Source organism: Thalassophryne amazonica, chromosome 18 (assembly GCF_902500255.1).
Source record: "Thalassophryne amazonica chromosome 18, fThaAma1.1, whole genome shotgun sequence".
Lineage (NCBI taxonomy): Eukaryota > Metazoa > Chordata > Actinopteri > Batrachoidiformes > Batrachoididae > Thalassophryne > Thalassophryne amazonica.
In genome coordinates this window covers 33048199-33069775 of record NC_047120.1, presented here as the reverse complement: position 1 = coordinate 33069775, position 21577 = coordinate 33048199, and the positions used below count along the sequence as shown (strand labels likewise).

The 21577-nt window shown below is 40.0% G+C and overlaps 1 protein-coding gene across 1 annotated transcript in view; it reads left to right on the top strand.

Annotated features, from left to right (window-relative positions):
* The window catches only part of LOC117531499 (melanopsin-A-like), a 70273-nt gene that overhangs the window by 9316 nt on the left and 39380 nt on the right, over positions 1–21577 (top strand). Inside the window, 2 exon segments of the mRNA XM_034194612.1 lie at positions 8035–8171; positions 15191–15324. Of these exon segments, the coding sequence (XP_034050503.1) occupies positions 8035–8171; positions 15191–15324 (271 nt within the window).

The following is a 21577-nucleotide window of genomic DNA, read 5'->3' as shown; positions in this document are numbered from 1 at the left end:
ATTTTGTAATGAAAGAACGTGCGGGCAGAGTCGCATGTTGGGCTGGACCCGACCACGGGGGGTCACGACAGGAAAAACACCTCCGTTGGAAACCTTAATGGGCAAGTTGGAACATGCCCAAACTGTTAAACAGTTTCTCAGTTACTCACTTGTTGAAAGCCATCAAAAGCCGCCTGAATTTTACAAATGGTTTTCAACACGGAGGTGTTTTTCCTGTCGCGGCGCACACAGATTCGCCGAGTCGTCACGGAAATGACTCGGCGAATTTGCGCGCACGTCTTTCATTAAAAATGTCCTTAAACAGTGGAATGTCCGCATAAAGTCCTCATGCCGACCTCTTCTGAATCTTCTCTGTTTCTCACGACGTCCTGGGTGAATTAAGCCTTAAATTAGGATGTTTTCAGGTCGAAACAGGCCGACGACGGCGCCTGGAAGTGCTGCACGACGTCCCGCTGTGTGGGAAGTCCTTACACTGACAAAAACACCCCATAATCTCTCATCAGCCGTTAAACTTTTCACCGAAAACCAGCTTCATTTCTTGAATAGTATCCACTCGGATATTCCTCACAGATCCAGAAAAAATTTTGATAAAGCAATGCACTCCGTCTGGAGCAGCGTGTGAAACAAAGGAATTCAGCCGAGAGGGCGGGACCACATCTCACTCAAGGCCTGCCCACAGGGAAATGACGTCACCGACACGCGTGAAAAAACTCATGCATGCGCACGAGGGTTCAAGCATGATTGGTGTAATCGCATGTCAATCAAATCCAGAATTTTTTTTTTTTTTTTATAAAACTGCCGATTAGTTTTATAAGATACCTCATGTATATATATATATATATATATATATATATATATATATATATATATATATATATATATATATATATATAATTTTGTTTTTATTATTAACTTGCGTTTGCCTGTGGGAATCCATGGGTTCTAGATTGGGTAGTGCTTATAAAAAAGGTTGCTCAAACTGAGCATCACAATGAGGAAGAAAGGGGATTTAAGTGCCTGTGAATGTGGTGTGGCTGTTGGTGTAAGACGGGCAGGTCCGAGTATTTCAGAAAATGCTGCTCTACTGGGATTTTCCACACACAACCATATATATATATATATATATATATATATATATATATATATAATGTGTGTGTGTGTGTTCATGACAGTCTTGCCGGGTTTACCCCATAACTTCAGAACATTCAGTCATAGATAGTCCAAACTATACCTGTTTGGAATCGTTATGATCAGACAAATAATGTGGTGTTGTTTTCAACATGACTGGAGCATTTTTAAATTTTGACCCTGTGTAATTCTTTATTGACCCCTGCAGCTCATTAGAGGTCAGCTCCAGGATGGCTCCGTATCTGAAAATAAACATGAGTTAATTTATAATATGCGTGCCAAATTCCATGCTTTTATCACAAAAATTTTTTTGCTATGTCGCCCCACTATTTCCATCCACTTGTTATGCACTTTTGTTTCTCAGTTTCCAATTTGGAGAACCATCATTTCATGCTTCAGTCATTTGTGTTGTCTGACGTTACAGAGTCCAAGCACATGTAAGAAGCTATGCAAAACAGTTCTTTTTCAAGGTTTTAACTCTCCAGCTCCAGTTGCAAGCCAGAGAAGGTAGTTTAAGACTTTGGAATGATGTGGAACTTTCTTTTCCTCTCCTTGAAAAAAATGTTCATCTTTGTAACAAAACCTGGTGAGCGAAGCAGAGGAAATTAAAGTGATGTCACCTGTGTTTGTGTGTGTGTGTGTGTGTGAGAGAGAGAGAGATAAAGTCAAATGAACAATCCAAACTTGTGTTTTTACCAAATTATAAAATTAATTTATACATTTATCTATATGCCATATCATAGGTCTTTGTTAAAGAGCATAACACAAAATCTTTCAGCAGCAAAGTACGTATTTTTAAATGCGTGACAGCATCTTGTATCGTAACTGAATCTCTGCTGTTTCAAACAAACCAAACTGTGGGAAAATTGGGACAAAATTGGTTACGGCTTATTGTAGTTGGCGATACACCTTCCACAGTACAAATAAATCTACTGGGGGCGCAACAGGGAACCCATCCAAGATGGCGGCCGCGCTGATACGCAGGGCTTAATTTGAGGGGGAGCAAGCCGGAGCACGCTCCGGAACCTCCGACGCACGCTCCGGAACCTCTGACATTGGCTCCGCCAACTATTTATACTGGATCCTGTGATCCGCCACCTCTCTTGACTAACAAAATATAAAAAAAAAAATATCACCGCGATTGCTCTCACTGCCACTCATACCGCCCTCCTGTCTGCTGTGCGGAATTGCGCCAAATCTGGCAACAGGTCCAGAGGCTACGCTCGCTGTTTTGATCCGGATGTTGACCGTAGCCGCAGAGCTCTGTGGCCACCGAGAGAGTACTTCGATTCTTTGCGGGTCCCGCATCCATACCCCCGGAGGCAGTGAGCGAAGGGAGAGCCGCGCATTGTGTTCTGCGTGTGTCTGTTTATAATCTTCTCGCACAGAAGAAAAAAGAGAGTGTTTACACAAGAGAGAAAAGTCAGAAAATGTGATGGATTTCATTTATCGCGGGTTATTTTTAGAACGTAACTCCCGCGATAAACGAGAGACCACTGTACATCATTAAACAGGAATTTGTACTCTATCCGGATTTGGTGTGACTAGTGTTATTAGGCCTACAATACATGCCCAGTTTATTTTCGGTGTGGTGCACAGCGTTGTTGCGCCCCACCCCCCTCCGCCCTTCTTTTTTTTTCTGCACCGGAGCTACCCATCCTCTGCGCTCCGGGACCTCCCACTTTATAAATTAAGCACTGCTGATACGTCATCAATAGGCAGCGGCAGTCCATGAGGTGTCTACGTATATAATGTCTATGGATACAGACTTTTCCAAAGCTGAGGAAAATCTGTTCACTGAAAGGTATATATTTTTCTTTTTCTCATCTTCTTTTTATAATCCTGCCAAAAATTACGGTGGCTGGGAAGTGCAAATCAAATGTGCATGCTATGAACCACTTTTTCAAAATGTAAATTATGTTGACTGTCATGACTGTCTCTCAGCTTGTAAATGTGTTTGCTACATGTCGTTTTTTTTAACTTTGTACTTTTATTTTCGAACATACGAGGTCTATTAGAAAAGTATCCGACCTTATTATTTTTTTCAAAAACCATATGGATTTGAATCACGTGTGATTACATCAGACATGCTTGAACCCTCGTGGGCATGCAAGAGTTTTTTCACGCCTGTCGGTTACGTCATTCACCTGTGGGCAGTCTTTGAGTGAGGAGTCGCCCACCCTCTCGTCGATTTTTTTTTTCATTGTTTAGGAATGGCTCAGAGACTGCTGCTTTGTTTGATCAAAATTTTTTCAAAACTGTAAGGCACAACTGAGTGGACACCATTCGATAAATTCAGCTGGTTTTCGGTAAAAATTTTAACGGCTGATGAGAGATTTTGGTCTGGTAGTGTCGCCATAAGGACGGCCCACGGTGCCTGACGGCGATCTGCACTTCGAGGCGGCTGCGTCTCGCCGTTTCAAGTTGATAACTTCCACATTTCAGGCTCTGTTGACCCAGTAAGTCGTCAGAGAACAGAGAACTTTCAGAAGAAGTCGGCATGAGGAGTTTATTCGGACATTCCATTGTTAACGGTCATTTTGTAATGAAAGAACGTGCGGGCAGAGTCGCATGTCGGGCCGGACCTGACCGCGGGGGGTCGCGACAGGAAAAACACCTCCGTTGGAAACCTTAACGGGCAAGTTGGAACATGCCCAAGCTGGTAAACAATTTCTCAGTTACTCACTTGTTGAAAGCCATCAAAGGCCGCCTGAATTTTACAAATGGTTTTCAACAAGGAGGTGTTTTTCCTGTCGCAGCGCACACAGATTCGCCGAGTCGTCACGGAAACGATTCGGCAAATTTGCGCACACGTCTTTCATTACAAAATGTCCTTAAACAGTGGAATGTCCGCATAAAGTCCTCATGCCGGCCTCTTCTGAATCTTCTCTGTTCTCTCACGACGTCCTGGGTCAACAGAGCCTTAAATTAGGATGTTTTCAGCTCGAAACAGGCCGACGACGGCGCCTGGAAGCGCTGCATGACGTCCCGCTCCGTGGGAAGTCCTTACACCGACAGAAACATAATCTCTCATCAGCCGTTAAACTTTTCACCGAAAACCAGCTTAATTTCTTGAATAGTGTCCACTCGGATATCCCTCACAGGTCCAGAAAAATTTTTGATAAAGCAACGCGCGCCGTCTCGAGCAGCGTGTGAAACAAAGGAATTCAGCAGAGAGGGCGGGACCACATCTCACTCAAGGCCTGCCCACAGGGAAATTACGTCACCGACGCGTGAAAAAACTCACGCATGCGCACGAGGGTTCAAGCATGATTGGTGTAATCGCACGTCATTCAAATCCATATAGTTAAAAAAAAAATAAAAGGGTCGGTTTATTATCTAATAGACCTCGTATACCTTTGATTTGCACTTTCCAGCCACTGTTGGAATCCAGTAGCCATCACTGAATCCATATCCACTTCAGTGTACAACATTTCCAGCCTAGGTTGACACTGTGCCTCGTGGCCACCCCATCTACAAACTCCTATTGCAGCCACTGGGGTAGAGACATCAGATTTGAAAAGGAAAAAATTGATGGAGGGACAATAAACACTGACTGGGATTCATGAAGGCTTCAAACTGGATGCAGCATGAGATTATCACTTTCACAGCATCTGCTCTCTTACTTTATGATTGTGCAGGGACGTGGTGCTGCTGAGACATGTTAGACACACAGACAGACAGACAGATGCTTAAAGGATTAATTAAAAAAAAAAAAGAAAATGTTCCAGCTTAAACTCTGAGGCTGCTGAGGAAGATTTACTTAAAACAGCTGCAGGGGTGACGGGATGTTTGAAAGAAACGTCCAGATTACAGAGGAGCAGTAAAGCAGGGAAATGTGTCAAGATTCCTGAAATAAATTTTAAAGTGAGTTCTGCATTGTAGCAACATATCGCAATGCAGAACACTACTTTTTTTTTAAAAGACCAACCTAATTTTTAGTCTATTCAGCCAGTCTGTCGCAGGGCCACTTATAGACAAAAAAAAAAAAAAAAACACTCACACCTGCATGCACACCTACAGACAATTCAAAGTTTCCAATCCACCTAACCTGCATGTCTTTGGATGTGGTAGGAAGCTGGAGCACCCGGAGAGAACCCATGCAAACACGGGGAGAAAAGAGGGATTCGATCCCATGACCTTCTCGCTGTGAGGCAACGGTGCTATGATGAGATATTCTGTGAAAAAAAGCTTGTTGAGGGTCAGATTAGTACAGAATAACGCATAATCCAGAGACGAAGAACTTTAAAACTGTCACACACGTCATTGCTGTGCAGCTGCAAAAATCAGGCTTTAAATTAATTAAATAAATCATCAGAAATTGTAAATTTATGTAAATTTGATAGCTTAACTATTTTTATATTTATTTTGAAAGCACCTGTACCTGGATCTGTTGCTGTATGTGGTTAAATGATTTTTAGAAATGTTGAAAACATAAAAGGTTCATTCAGTAGTTCAGTGCAGTTGGAACCAAAATGGCACCATGTTCTGAGTTGACATCACTCTTTCAATCAAGACACATTGAAAGAAGTGCTATTGCCCTGCCTTCTAGCTGTAGATGTCAAAAAAGCACTTTTGGTCCTTTTCACGTCATCATTACAGCCTAGTCATTGCACACGCATGGTGGAACAGAAGAAGATCAGTTTGGCCACAAAAAAGCAAAAATGAATACCAAAATACTGCATAATTTAAAACGGAAACAAGTTGTATGCTCATAGGTATGAATGACACCTGAAGAGAGAGAATGTCATGCAACTGGCTCATTGATTTGGAGGATACTGCAGTATGGACTAATGGTCATAAATTAAATGCATGATTGTCTCTAGTATGTTGTGGTAGAGGCCTTGCAGACTGACGGCCATTCTGCTCTTTGTTCTCAGTAGTGGTGGGTGAATTGATCCAAATATCATTAATATTAATACCAACATTGGTACTGATATTGATTTGTACCACTGTAACAAGATTGATACTTTAATGTAGTTTCAGTTTCTCTCCTGTGCGCATTGCTGTATTCAGAAAAGAAGTCTACTGAAGTGGAGAAATTTTGTTTTATTTTTGTATTGTATTTCCTGAACACACGTTCTACTTGAAATTCTATTTGTTTTATAATATTTGGGGAGCGATAATTTGTACACTTTGTTTATTTAAAAAAAAAAAATCCAGAAAAGAAGTGCAACGAAGGGAGAAATTTAACTTTTGTATTGTAGTTTCTGAAAAACTCTACCCCCCCCCCCCCAAAAAAAACCCCCAATTTGTTTTAATTTGTTCTTGAGTGATCTTTTTGTGCACTTTGTTTATTTAAAAAAAATGCAGACATGACAATCGGACACTCAGTTTGTTTTATTATCATCTTAAAAATGTAATAGAAACAGTCCTATAAAGCCAAAGTGGTAGAATTTCCAACAAACATTAAAGCTACAGTGTGTTGGATTTTGTGGTGTTTATTAACAAAAATGGAATATAATATTCCAAGCAATCTGTCCATTATTGCATAATTATCTATTACAATGGATTGATGAGTTTTCATAAGTTTAGATTAAGCCCTTTGTACCTACATGGGGTTGGACCCCCTCATGGAGGTCGCCGTGTTACACTCCCTTGCTGATACAGTGGAGCATAACATGGGACATGCAAGGGACATACTAATTTTGGCTTTTCCATTTTGCAGCGTGGCCACAAAACTGTAGACTGCACCGTCTTCTGGTTGCTACTGCAGGCTAACAAGTTTGAGAACACTCATTTTTGTAAAATGGAGAATTATATATGTTGCTTATCACAAGACAAGTTTGCATAAACCCCCATCACCAAAGAAACAGCAACCTGAGGAGAAACAAAAATTTACCAAAAGCACATTCTATACAGAGTATAAATAAGTCAGGAGCAGTGGTGGGCACAGCTAACCAAAAAGTTAGCTTCAATAACCATTAATCTATTCACTGTTAGCTTTTATAATTTTAAACGGATAAAAAAATTTTGTGGATCCCCTGCAATTTAGTGGAAGTCGCACCCACATCGGATTACACTGTCGGCAATTGATAAGCCAGTTTCGAGTTTAAGCGTTGCATGGGCAGCTGAGTAAATTCAAAGGTCAAGTCACATAACCCGTGAATTCCCAGGATCACAAACACAAAACAAATGCATGAAAAATAAATAAATAAAAAATATGATCCCAAACACGGCCATCACCTTTATAAAAAGCAGTAAATCACAGTATTAATAGTCACAGTTTATTTCTGTATTATATTTATAAACTGTTACATGAACGGCTGAGCCGTGTTGCATTTGTAAACATGACACAAAACGAACGCATGAAAAATAAATGAATAAAAAATAAAACCCCAAACACTGTTATCATCTTTATCAAAAGCAGTAAATCGCAGTATTAACAGTCACAGGGGAGCTCATCTCGACAGAACACCGGCCTGACTGTTGCAGACATACAACAGACAGGAACTAACGTATGATTTTACGGTTTACAAATATTTTCAACCGTTAAACTTTACTCACTTTACCAGCAAAAAAAAAATGTTAGTGGACTGAAAGTTAGCGGTACTAAATTTAGTAGAAGCTAAGTAGTCCGCTGATAGTTATGCTGAAAAGTTAATTCGCTAACAAAAGAGTTAGCTTTGCTAATTAGCGGTTAGCAGATTAGTGGAACTGTGCTCACCACTGGTCAGGAATAACAAAGAGGTATGTGAGGGCGGTGCAGGACATGTTGAGAACAGTATAACAGTATGTAGTAGCAGTGAAGTACAAGGCGTATCTCAAGCCTGACCAGAAACAGCTAACTTATTGCTTGTGGGAGCATGAAGAGCTAGCGCCGTGTCACAGATGTACATGGACACAAGTGCTGAACCACGCCCACTCCACTCGCTCATTAACCCATTTTTTTTCTACACTTTCCAGGGTTCTTTGATACCAAATCACCCCTTTCCAACCGTTGACGTTCCAGATCATGCCCACTATGCCATTGGTGTGGTCATCCTGGCTGTTGGGATCACAGGATTAGTGGGGAATTTCCTTGTCATATATGCTTTCTGCAGGTATGAAATTTTTCTTTTGAGTTATGAGCTTATTTTAAGTCCACCAACTGACAGAGCAAGGGTGGAGATTCTGTGATTGTGCCTGCCTGTCTTATTTAACCAAAGGCAAGATTTGTCCAAAAAAAATCATCATCATAGAGCTTTCTTTTATCGTGCCCCTGTTCTGTGGAAAGGTCTCCCTGCGTCAATAAAACAGTCAGATTCTGTGGAGACTTTCAAGTCCAGACTTAAGATGCACTTATTTTCCCTTTCATATGGCTAGCATACTGGCATAGTTTTGTTTTTCGCTTTTTACTCTTTTAATTCATTTTATTAGGAAACTGAGTGTGCAGCAGCCTCAACTTTACCTAAATACTGTCTTTTAGTGAAGCTTAGGGCTAGTGGCCTGTGATCACCTTAGTATTTCTTGTTTTTTCTTGTTGTTTAATGCTGACAAATTATACTGTATTTCTTGTCTTTCTGATGCCTGGTTCTGTTTTTTTCTCTCTGTTTAAGGTGTAGCTCCATCCAGAGACGGGAGTTGTATTTGTGCTGGAGACCCTTCTGTCCTGTGCACCAACAGCATTTCCTGTATATTCATTTTGTGAATTGTTTCTGTGAATTGTTCTGTAATTTATGTTTGCCCAAGGAGAGAGTCACCCCTTTGAGACTGGTCTGCTTGAGGTTTCTTCCTCAGAGTGAGTTTTTTCTTACCACTGTTGCTCTGGGGGGTTAGTAAGGTTAGATCTTACTTGTGTGAAGTGCCTTGAGGCAACTCTGTTGTGATTTGGCGCTTTATAAATGAAAATAAATTGAAATTGAAATCATTGACAAATTTCACAAAACGCTGTCAGGTCAGGGATTGGCTGGCTTTCTGCTGTTATCTCATTTGTGTTATTGTTATCATCGGCACATGGAATTGCAAATTCTTGCATTTTACAATCAACATATATCTGTCTTTGCCACTTTGTAACCCATGATGTTGAATAATAACGATTAGATACCCTAAAAGCCTTATCGCACACAGAGGCACGTAGAATTATTGTTCAGCCATGTGAAGCTGTCATTTGTCCACAAAAAACAAACAAAAAAATGCCATTCCTCCTCCAGACCTGTCACCTCATGGTAGTTTAGCTTAGCTTAGCTTAGTCCACGGTAGACACACCAATAACACACCTGGCTGGAATCTGGTTCACGTCACGGCCCTCAAAGAAGATTATTGATGATAATTCTTTATTTATTTAGAAGTCAGTTTATTTTACATTTCATTCACAAGTGATATGCACTTTAAAGTCCCAATCCATCATGCTAACTGCTAATCCACAACACTGCCATAATTTTTCATTTATTTCAGGAGGCAGAAGACAGCCTTTGTGGATGTTTTGAGCTGACCGACTGGGCTGTGCTCTGTGATGGGGGGGGGTCAAAAGGGTGATGGATTGCATGACGGATTATTATCTACGCCATTACACCAATAACAATCTGTGTGTGACCAAGAACATCAAGGTGACGCTGAACAGGAAGAAGGCTGCATTGAGGAATGGAGACAGGTTTCACAACATCTCCCACTCCCCTCCCTCATTCTGTTCAGTGCATGCCATCACCATCACTGCAGAGGATTTGAGAAGAGAATTTGGTCACCTGTGTCTAGGAAAGGCTGCAGGTCCTGACGGCCTCAGCCGCAGAGTGTTGAAGGGATGTGCTATACAGCTGTGTGCGATTTTTCAGCGCACCTTCAATTGAGCCTGAGCCAGATGGTTGTTCCTGAGCAGTGGAAAACTTTGTCTGGTCCCTGTGCCCAACACACACTTAATGCACTTAATGACTACAGACCTCTGGCCCTAACATCACATGTTTTGAAGTCACCTGAGAAGTTTGTCCTGAGGCACCTCTGCACAGTCACCAAATCAGCACTGGATCCCCTGCAATTTACATACCAGCCCAACAGGGGAGTGGAGGATGCCATCATCTCCACGCTGCACAGAGCTTATTCGCACCTGGAGGAGACAGGCAGCACTCTGAGAGTCATGTTCTTTGACTTCTCCAGTGGTCTTGTGACAAGGTCTTGGAGCCAATAACATAATTATTAACCCCCTACCACCTGCCTCATTTTGGCTTGTCAGTATCTCACAAATAAAAAGTGAAATTTCCCATCGATGGGATATACACCCTTAGAAGGGGTTAAAGGGATCATATTGTGCCAAGTCACATTTTACATTTTCACGGGTTTGATATTTAATGTTCAACTTTTCCAGAGTCCCATTCTATGAGCATTTTCACAGATATGCAACAGAAATAACCCAGATCCTATAATTTTACCTCAGATTATTAAATGCCCCACCCCAAACGTGCGTGCAAACACACATGCGCACTTTCTCTATAGCCCAGGATTACTGTTCTAAAATCACAAATCAACCCTCATATGCAAAGTGCCAATTGTTGTATCACACACTTTCTCTCTCACACACACAGACACACACCATCGTCTTAATTGATCAAAAATAACAAAAAATACAGTTTACAGCGTATCAATAAATCATGCTCAGTATTTTCATACTCCATTTTTGCAAAGTTTATAGATTGCACTGTTTATTTTTATAAATTATAATATATTTCTTTAAATGTTTTTAAGAGTGTGTTTTTTTTTTCTTCATTGTTTTTATATTTCTAGCAGGGGTGATGGCCAAGTGGTTAATGCGCTTGGTTTCAGTGCGGAAGATTCTCGGTACAAACCTCACCATTGCTACATCTCTCCATGTAATGTGGAACTGTGTCAGGAAGGGCATCTGGTGTAAAACTTGTGCCAATTCAACATGCAGATTCACCTTGAATCTGCTGTGGCAACCCCAAGTGAAAAAGAAGGGAGCAGCCGAAAGGGCTTACGATTGTTACCCCAGGCCATCCAATATGGCCATCGGGTATTGCGAAGGCTTTGTGTCTGTCCATCTGTCTGTGCTCAGCATAAGCCCAGTCCTATTACTGCCACAGTCTTCAAATTCACATGGGACATTCCTGGGACACAGACCTTGGACAAGTTCAAAGATGGCTAACCTTGACCTATTTTAAGAGCCATTTTAAGAGGTTAAAACGTCACTATCTGTTCCATTCTGTTCTCTTCTGTTCCATTTCTTTTCTTATTTATTTATTTATTTATTTATTTTTGAGGGACAGAGGTGACAGCCAATCAGAGTAGGGTGGCACTGTGACATCAGTGGTTGGTCTAGCTAGCTGCAAACTTCATTTGTGTGTAAATGTAACCTCTTTGTCATATATTATGTAAACACTATAGTGAGAATTAAACACTTCTAAAACTGAAAATGCTGTTTTTGGAACCTGATAACATCTCTGAAGTGATTTACGAGGTCTATTAGAAAAGTATCCGACCTTATTATTTTTTCCAAAAACCATATGGATTTGAATCACGTGTGATTACATCAGACATGCTTGAACCCTCGTGGGCATGCAAGAGTTTTTTCACGCCTGTCGGTTACGTCATTCGCCTGTGGGCAGGCTTTGAGTGAGGAGTGGCCCACCCTCTCGTCGTTTTTTTCATTGTTTAGGAATGGCTCAGAGACTGCTGCTTTGTTTGATCAAATTTTTTTCAAAACTGTAAGGCACAACTGAGTGGACACCATTCGATAAATTCAGCTGGTTTTCGTTGAAAATTTTAATGGCTGATGAGAGATTTGGTCTGATAGTGTCGCTTTAAGGACGGCCCATGGTGCCTGACGGCGATCTACGCTCTGAGGCGGCATCATCTCGCTGTTTCAAGTTGAAAACTTCCACATTTCAGGCTCTGTTCACCCAGTAACTCGTCAGATAAAGTTTGATAAAGCAACGCGCGCCGTCTCGAGCAGCGTGTGAAACAAAGGAATTCAGCCGAGAGGGCTGGACCAGTGCTCACTCAAAGCCTGCCCACAGGGAAATGACGTCACCGACACGCGTGAAAAAACTCACGCATGCGCACAAGGGTTCGAGCATGATTGGTGTAATCGCATGTCATTCAAATCCATATAGGTTTTTTTTTTTTTTTTTTTATAAAAGTGCCAGTTAGTTTTATAAGATACCTCGTATAAGATACTTTGCGGATGTTAGCATGGTGACATCACAGGCTGGTCTAGCTAGCTGCAGACTCCGTTTCGTTTGTGTGTAATTATAACCTCTTTGTCACATATTAAAAGCTAGAGAGAAATAAACACTTCTAAAATTGAAAGCTCTGTTTTTGTAGCCCAATAACACCTCGGGAGTGATTTTCAAGACATTTCACAGATATCAGCAAGCATGCTAGCTTCCACAAACTCAAAGCTAACTTCTGCTCTTGTCAAAAGCTCATATATGCGCACATGCACGCCCTCCTACAGACATCGTTAAGGGCCCCTTCACACATAACATGATTGAAGCCGACTAGCGCACGAAGGAGGAATTGCATGCCAGTCGCATGAGAAATGTGTGCCACATACTAGTCGGTCCTTTAATGCATCAGAAAGTCAATCTTTGAAATCACAATTTTGTGAAAGTTTGCGTAGTTTGGCCATGTAATCCGAAATCCTCTCATGCTTTGTTTGATTTCGTTTATTAAATCTAAAGCCCCCGTCACACATAGCAAGAATGTGGAGGAGCCATTCCGACACAGCAAATATTGCAATTATCCGAAGCAGTCGGGAGGAAAAGGGGCGTGGTCCAAAGACATCCGGACTGCCCATGTCAGTAATCCATGTTATGTGTCGACGCGGGTTGAGGAGCGGACCTGCATCAGACAGAACCCAGCGCTAAAAATAACCAGAAAGCGGTTCCAACAACAGAAACAATTTATTTTTCACCTGTGCATAATAATGTGTACAAAACTAAAAGAACGTCCTTCTGGTGGAGTGACTGTTGGCACGCTCTTAAGCGCCCAAAAGGATAGAAGCCCGGCGTTCCTGGACCCACTACCACCAGACAAACACCCCCCAGGTGGACACGACAAACTGACTCTCTGTGAAGCAAAGAAGAGGTGAGGTAAGTCAGCAGTTACAACAATATCTTTCAAAAGACACACGCTATCAGCAACACATTCAGGTCTGTATTTTTTAACTTTATGCAAATGAGCAGCTTCTCACAACAAGTGGAGGATCACTTATCCTGCACGCCACAGCAGTGAGAAGCAAACTGCACAATTCTCATCACAATTCCAGTATACTGCGTAACAAAACACCAAGTTACTATCAACAATTAGTCGAACACTTAATTACCTTTAACGTGTGCTGACAGCATGTGTCCTCACCCCTCCCTGCTTCACGGGCTCGATGTGTCAAACCCAGGCGCGGTCCTCAGCGTCTCACAAACGGACATCACAAGGTCGAGTTCCCGGCAGTTCTGCTTGAATCACACATGACTTAAATGCAGAACGCCATCCAATTATCTGCTTCAGCTGAGAGTCTTTAAGGTTGCATGTGAGCACCAGTCACAGGTGCTACACATGATGTTGATGAGGGTGAGAACTCTTCAGCCAGCACCTTCTCCACGGACAAATCAGTTCTCATGCCACCTGAAGAGCAAAGAAAAGAAAAGAACACCAAAACATCCAGCCACCCCCCCAACACACAACACGTTTCACGTTGCGGACCTCTATAAATCTTGTGCACTACATTCGTATGTCCGAGAGTGTGAAATAAATTATTTGTGAAGAATAAAATACAATTAATCATGGATCTGGTTGGTGAATGGCAGTTGAATGGTGTCTCTAGTAAATAATCATGAAGTAACGGCCTGGTCCATTTCCCTGAATGTTCTGTGTCATTTATTAGGCTTATAGACACATGCGCCTGTGATTTGGATCAATAAATAATGAACAGAGGTGGTATAAAACACACTGATTTGTATCACAGCAGAGCAAGGCGACAGATTACGCTGCCCTTTTAAAAGATCGTTCCCTGACTCGATATCCGAACTTGAATCTGGCGGATTGGATGATAAGAGATGGCATGACTCCATGGCACTGCTGCACATTTAACCTGTGCACTGCCGCACAATTCTCCGGGCCAACACGACCCGCTGGATGCTGCACTGTGTGCTGCTGGATACTGCGTTAAATAAAATAATTATTTTGCAGCGGATTAATCATTTGCTCTCAGAGATTTGCTGATAAATACCATCCCTAATCGCGCCGGAAACACAGAGGAATTTTCTCCAGCAGCTTGTCTTGTGCGCTTCTTGGGGTGGAGAAAGTGTTTGTGATAATCTCAAAGATAATTATTTTTAATATTTATATTGTAATGGCTTGGTAAAACAGTTGCATTTTTACTCCTTCTTATAAACATCTGTAAAATTATGTTTATTATGGATTTAGACAGTTATTTGACTGACGCTGTCACTGACCGACCGAGCGCTTGTTTACGTTTTTACACCTCTTGACCTTTGAACCAACCTGATCACGCAAGCACATTCCCAGAGTGTGAAAAGGCTTATTAAACAAATGCAAATTATAAAGAAGACAATGCTCATACGGCCAAGGATATTTTAGCATTGTATTATATGTTAAAAAAAATAAATTTCTAAGACCCTGTATATGTGTTTTGCGATTTGACGGGTGCTGTTTAAAAAAAACAAAACAAAAAAAAAATTATACATGTGATTAAATGTGATTATTCTTGATTTAATTAATTGTGAACCTTATAATTAATTAGATTGATTTCTTTATTTGCCTGACAGCACGATTTATTCTTTTTAGAAGTACAAAAAGGCACCTGATTTAAATAGCATTTTATCTTCATTTATCCAACCTATATTATGGGTGGGCCGCAGAATAATTTCAGATTTGAAAGTAGTCTTGACATCTTTAAGTTTGAGAATAGCTGCTGTCAGGCATTTTACCAATAAAGCAATGTTGAACCCACAATAGCATTACATTTTGGGATAGATCAAGAGAAACACTGTTCTCCCCCCCCTTTATTTTAAAATTGTAAGATGTGTTTTGGTCATTGGTGGCGGACGCGGTACATAGGTTAACGAGTGCCTTCTTTTTCCTACTATATCAGGCGCCTGTTTGTTTGTTTGTGCAGGAGCCGGAGTTTGCACACCCCATCCAACATTTTCACCATTAACCTGGCAGTCGCAGACTTGCTCATGTGTCTCACACAGACACCAACATTTTTCATCACCAGCATGCATAAGAGATGGATATTTGGAGAGAAAGGTAAGGAATGTGGTTGAAATAAAGCTGTAATTACTAATACTATTAGCAGAAATGGACTATGTCATTCTCAGCCATCTGTATAATTGCCTGCATTATTACCTCGGTTTTCATCAGCTTAGAATGAGCCCTTCACATATACATGGGATCGGGATCTACTCAAGGAGACAGCCATGTTAACTTACAGTAACCCAAAAGAGCCAAACATACTCCGTCATCAAAGAAGCAAAAGCATGAAGGAAAACAAGATCATGGCTGGTAATGGCATAACACAATCTCCAGCATCACCACTAGTTGGCCATAAAATGTACACACTGTAGCTTTAATTGCTCTGCTTTTTGTTGCATCGATTTTTTTAAAAGATATGTTTTATAACCAAGAAGACAGTGTATAATATTTCCAGAGCAATTGTGCAAATGGTGATATAAGCACCAAATGTGGTAGAGGTCAACTGAAGATTTATGCAGGGGTCAAAATTTTAAAATGCTCCAATCATATTGAAAACTATGCTAAAGTATTTGTTTGATCATAAAAAAAATAGAAAAAGGTATAGTTTGGACTAGCTACACAGTAAAATCACTAGTGTTAAATTAACGCTGACAGTGTACATATGGTCCCATTCTGAGCAGAGTGGGACCATATGTACACTGGTGATTTTACTGTGTATGACTCAGTGTTATGGAGTTTCAGGTAAAATCAGCAAGAATGGTGACAAAAGTCAATATCAGTTTATACAGGGGTCAAAAGTTGCGCCAATTTTGGTAAAAAGAGATGCAAATTATTGGTTGAGTTAATAGGGTTTTAAAAAGGAATAATTTGCACCATGTGTTGTGCTTAGTTATCACAATATGAGGTAAAATATGTCACATGTCATAGAATCCAAACATCATTTGAGCTTTACTTTGGATACCAAGCATGCAACACAGTCCATTTATTATTATTTATGAACACTCTTATGCACAAAGTCACAATGAGTACACAAAATCTTTCAAATTTTACATGATTACCAATCTAACATGAGTTTCCTGTGTAACAATCACTTCTGATTAATGTGTGAATAAACAAGAGAGACTGATTAGTAACCACTTTGTATTTCTGCCCACTCTCGACCTAGTAACGGGCATGGCAACGCTTTGGATTAAGTGTGAAACAACATGGATCATTTCCAGAGTCACTGGTGTAACATCAGAAGGAGAATCACTGACAAGAACATGGTCACATTTTTTTCACAGATTAGATTAACAAAATATGTGTGAACAAAGCAATTACAGAAATGCTCGGAACAAAAATTCAGGTATAAATGTCAAATTTCCTTAATGTAAATGTACCTGGCTCCATGGCTGCACAGAACAAGCTGTGACATATAAATGTTTACAATTTTACTACATTAAAAACACACACACACACACAAAAACACACACACACACAAAAACACACACACACTTAAAGCATAGTATTTATGAAGGGCATTGTGTGTGGGTCTGTGGCTATGTATGTGGGTCTGCAGCAAATGTGGCACTCTTGGCATTGTGTGTAAGCTGCCACCTCATTAGACAGAAAAACTGCAGCACACGCTTTATACGCATCATTCGTTCACTGTTTAACTGCACAAGAAGCATATTATTACAGATATTTGTAATAAAATGCTCACAAAGGAACCATTCATTCAGGCTCACGTTAGCTGTTAGCGTAATGCTATATGATGCTAACAACTTCTAAATATTATGTCACTTTCAAGACACTTGAATGGTTAAATCCATCACGAAATACATCATTAACCCTCTAATGGTGATGAATGCACTCACACATTCAACTCATGGTTGAACTAGAAGCACTCAGAGAGTGCAAACCTCCGCCAAGGCCATGGGGTCACTGACGCCATAACATCTGCACGCCGTGGAATCACTAAACCTGAAAAAGTGTAACAATGATGTTTGCTCAGTAGTAAAAAAAGTTTCATCTGCTGTGACTGGATAGCATGTATCCTTAGCGCTTGGCATCACAGTTTATTGCAACTTGCACCTTTTCCAGAAGCTACTGTCATCTGAGCACTGATATTGATATTGCATGTGCTTATAGACAAAAACAAATAGGAGACAAAATTCAATTTATTATTCAACTAAACTGCAAATATATGCGTTTTTTAACATTTATGAAACACTTCTCTAAACAAGGCCATAGGGTCACTGACCCTAAAGAGATTCCCTCCTTGGCACAGTGATCTATTTCTTTTTGTCTCTTTCTCTAAAATTGTATATAATAATCATTAGATTATTAATATATAAACAAAAATCAATTTAAGAAATATTACAATTTGAAAACAAATGCACCCGAACGTGATGACAGCTGCAACTGCTTAATGCTAACTTTTAACATTGAAAATGCCATAGACATGCTAACGTGTTAGCATCGGGATCCGGATCATGATCCGGATCACCACTAAAATTGAATCACTTGTTCCTCTTGTCATTTCCAACCACTCCACAAAATTTCATCAAAATCCGTTCAAAACGTTTTGAGTTATCCTGCTGACAAACACACAGACAAACAAACAAACGCGACCAAAAACATAACCTCCTTGGCGGAGGTAATAAATCAGTGACAGAACTTCACGGACTTCATTCAACCACTTCCTGAAACTGCAGCATGTTATGTCTAGTTTCAGTCCCCGTTCTAGATAATCTTTGCCTACATACTAAAAAACTGACCTGTTAGCATGATACTTTTTTAGTTGTTATTAAGTTCTACAGAGCAAGCATAATGTCATAAAAAGCACACATACATGGATGGGTTATTTTCTTTTCCCAAGATCTACAATCTCCTTTCACCCCTTCAATGGAGTTTTTTGTCAGGGCCTTCCTACTTTTCATCCAGTGATAGATATTTGTGAACATTTCTGCATAACGGGGAAAAAGAAATCATCTAGCTAGAAATTAATGATTTTATTTTTCATTGATATATAAATTCCTTCATATATTACACTATTTTGTGAGCAAAATACTTGATGAATCCATTTCTAGCATCAAAACAGTTCATCCACATGAATAAAGGTGTATTTTCAATAAAGATTTCAGAATTGTCTAAAAATGCATTTAATTTTTCAGATGTAGAGCCAAAAATATTTCTACACACAGTGTCTTGACAAATATGCAACACGTATTTTGAAAAGTGAGATTGATGTGAACATTTTGATATGCAACACATTGGCATTATACTTTGAAAAGAGTACCTTAAAATGTGAATACCTGAATGTATGGTAAAATCTAGAAAATACCACTGGTGCAGGTGCATACTGCCACCTACTGTATCTGAGTGTGTGGAATCATGGCATTAATTATTCTGAATCTATACAATACAGAACATGAACATGAATAATAAATGACCATACATACAATATATATCTTAATACTATTAGGACAGCACAAGTATGATCATTTCAGCAAAATCAAATAGCACCTTTAAAGTCCAACTTTATACAAATGTTGAATAATGACTTAACTTTGGACTGTGCTATGACTAAAACTTGATTGCTTTTCCAGAATTTAAAAGACAGAATCAAGCAACATCATTAATTATTTTACCTTCTGTATTTGGTAACTACAGTGCATAAAAAAGAAATCTAAGTGCATGATTCTTAAAGGGCAACTATGCAACATTTTTACCTTAATTTTATAATTTGGGAGTAATTATAATCGCTAAATTACTTAAATTATTTGGGGTAGAATGGGGACCCCCCCCACACACACACACACCCTAGACGTCTCAGAGCAGAAAACCAGCCTTGCTACTTGAATGAGAGTCTCAGGTCTTGCAAGAAACACAGCCTGCTTCACAGCACTCCAACACATACAGGCTCCCCTACTGAGACACTTGCAAGTTATTAGCTGTTCGAACGAGCCAATGAAGGCTTTATTTTTTACATGTTCACTGTCATGGCAGAGCCAGTGAAAAAGACAAAAAGAAAAGAAATCACTGTCAGAGGAAGAGAAAGAGTGTGTGAGATATGGGTCAACCTCATTTGTGATTTATCGGAATAGCGCAAGCTGAAAGACGAAGAGGTGTGCAAAACAAATGCAGACCTGGCGTTCTTGCTATTGCACTTGTAAGTATATCAAGATAAGCTCTCTGTTCTCAATGCAAATTGTGTGTATTTTGTAATTTTTTGTAATTTTGTGACATATGTACTCTTGAGCTGAAGGGGAGCTTCATAGAGAAGAATATGACAAAAGAAAAAGAAAACAGCAGAAAAGTGAACAGAGATGCATAGTATCTCTTTAATAGGTATAAAATATGTGCACTTTATTTATTTAAAGAAAAACTCTTAAAACCTGTTATCTAAAAGTTGTGTTACATTAATGTAGAACGCACAGTTATAGCACAGTTATACAGAGGCAGAGCCTTACCCCAGTTCCTAAGCAATAAGGTTTATAATGTTGGTGTTGGTTGGTAATGGTGGTGGTTTATGTCTCTGACAATGGTAAATTCTTCCCTGTTCAGGAGTAATGAGGCTTTTAAATATGAGTTATTTAAAAAAAATGTACGAAAGTAGCCTTATGTCATGAAGGGCTAATCACTGCTTCACACAGTCTATTTGTAATACCAGAAATGATAGAATTAACAAACTGTTCCTCATATGCATGGACCTCTAACATGTACACTTTACTAATGCACAAGATCATGCATCCACAGGGGCGTTATTGTTTTTCCTTCTTCTCTGAGTGCAGCCTATAGTTTAATTAAGATTCTCTACATGCACATGCACAAGCAGATCTGCGCACCTTCATCATCCATTAATGCCAAACCAAGTTAAGGTTCTCTGTGCAGCCTCTGGACACCATCCATTAAACCAGCACAACAGCCCTATTCAGCGGCGTGCTGTCCATGTTGGCGTGCTTTGCAACATTGCAGTATAACGTAATTAACCGCAAACAGAAGAGTTGAGGCATTAAAAGTGGATACATAGTCAGCCGATGTTGGAGTGTGTGTGTTCCTTGAGGAGCTGTCATCCTGACCATGGAGAAGGTAGCCAATTGCTCTCACATCTGTGGCTCAGTGCTCAGACACCTATAGAGCAGCTGACACACTCCTCATCACAAGGCAAAGATGTAGATGTGGATCAAAGCAAATACACGAGGTGGTAGGTTTGAAGTAATCATTCAAAGCTTATACAAAGTGAAATCCTGATTCAGAATCCAGATTTGGATCTAGGTTACCTCCAAAATGTATTGGTGTCTCCCATGGCCTAATATCTGTTTGTGGTGAAAATTTGCTGAGAATCCGTGTATTCATGCTGACGTAATCCTTTAAAGCAGTGGTGTCCAAACTATTCCAGAAAAGGCTGAAAGGTTGCAGGTTTTCTTTGCAGCCACTGACTCCAGCAGGTGATTTCACTGATTAACATCCCTTTGAACAGGTGCGATGAGTTCATCAGTGAAATCACCTTCTGGAGCCCTTTCTGGAATACTTTGGACACCACTGCTTTAAAGCCTATATAAAGGGAAATCTTGATCCAGAATCCGGATTTGGATCTGGATCACCTCCAAAATTTATTGGAGTCTTCCATGTCCTAATATCTATCTGTGGTGATAATTTGGTGAGAATCCATGAAGTCATGTTGACGTAATCCATCAAAGCCTGGGTAAAATAAATCTTGATCTAGAATCTGGATCCAGATCACTTCCAAAATTTATTGGAGTCTTCCCTGGCATAATATGTATTTGTGTTGAAAATTTGGTGAGAATCCGTGAAGAGGTTTTGACGTAATCATTCAAAGCCTATATAAAGTGAATCTTGATCCAGAATCAGGATCACCTCCAAAATTTATTGGCGTCTTCCCTGGTGTAATATGTATCTGTGTTGAAAATTTGGTGAGAATCATTTAAGTAGTTTTGACGTAATCCTTCAAAGCTTATATAAAGTGAATCTTGATCCAGAATCAGGATCACCTCCAAAATTTATTGGAGTCTTCCCTGGCGTAAATATGTATTTGTGTTGAAAATTTGGTGAGAATCCGTGAAGAGGTTTTGACGTAATCATTCAAAGCCTATATAAAGTGAATCTTGATCCAGAATCAGGATCACCTCCAAAATGTATTGGCGTCTTCCCTGGCGTAATATGTATCTGTGTTGAAAATTTGGTGAGAATCATTGAAGTAGTTTTGACGTAATCCTTCAAAGCCTATATAAAGTGAATCTCGCTCCAGAATCTGGATTCAGATCCGGACCACTTCCAAAATTTATGGGAGTCTTCCATGGCC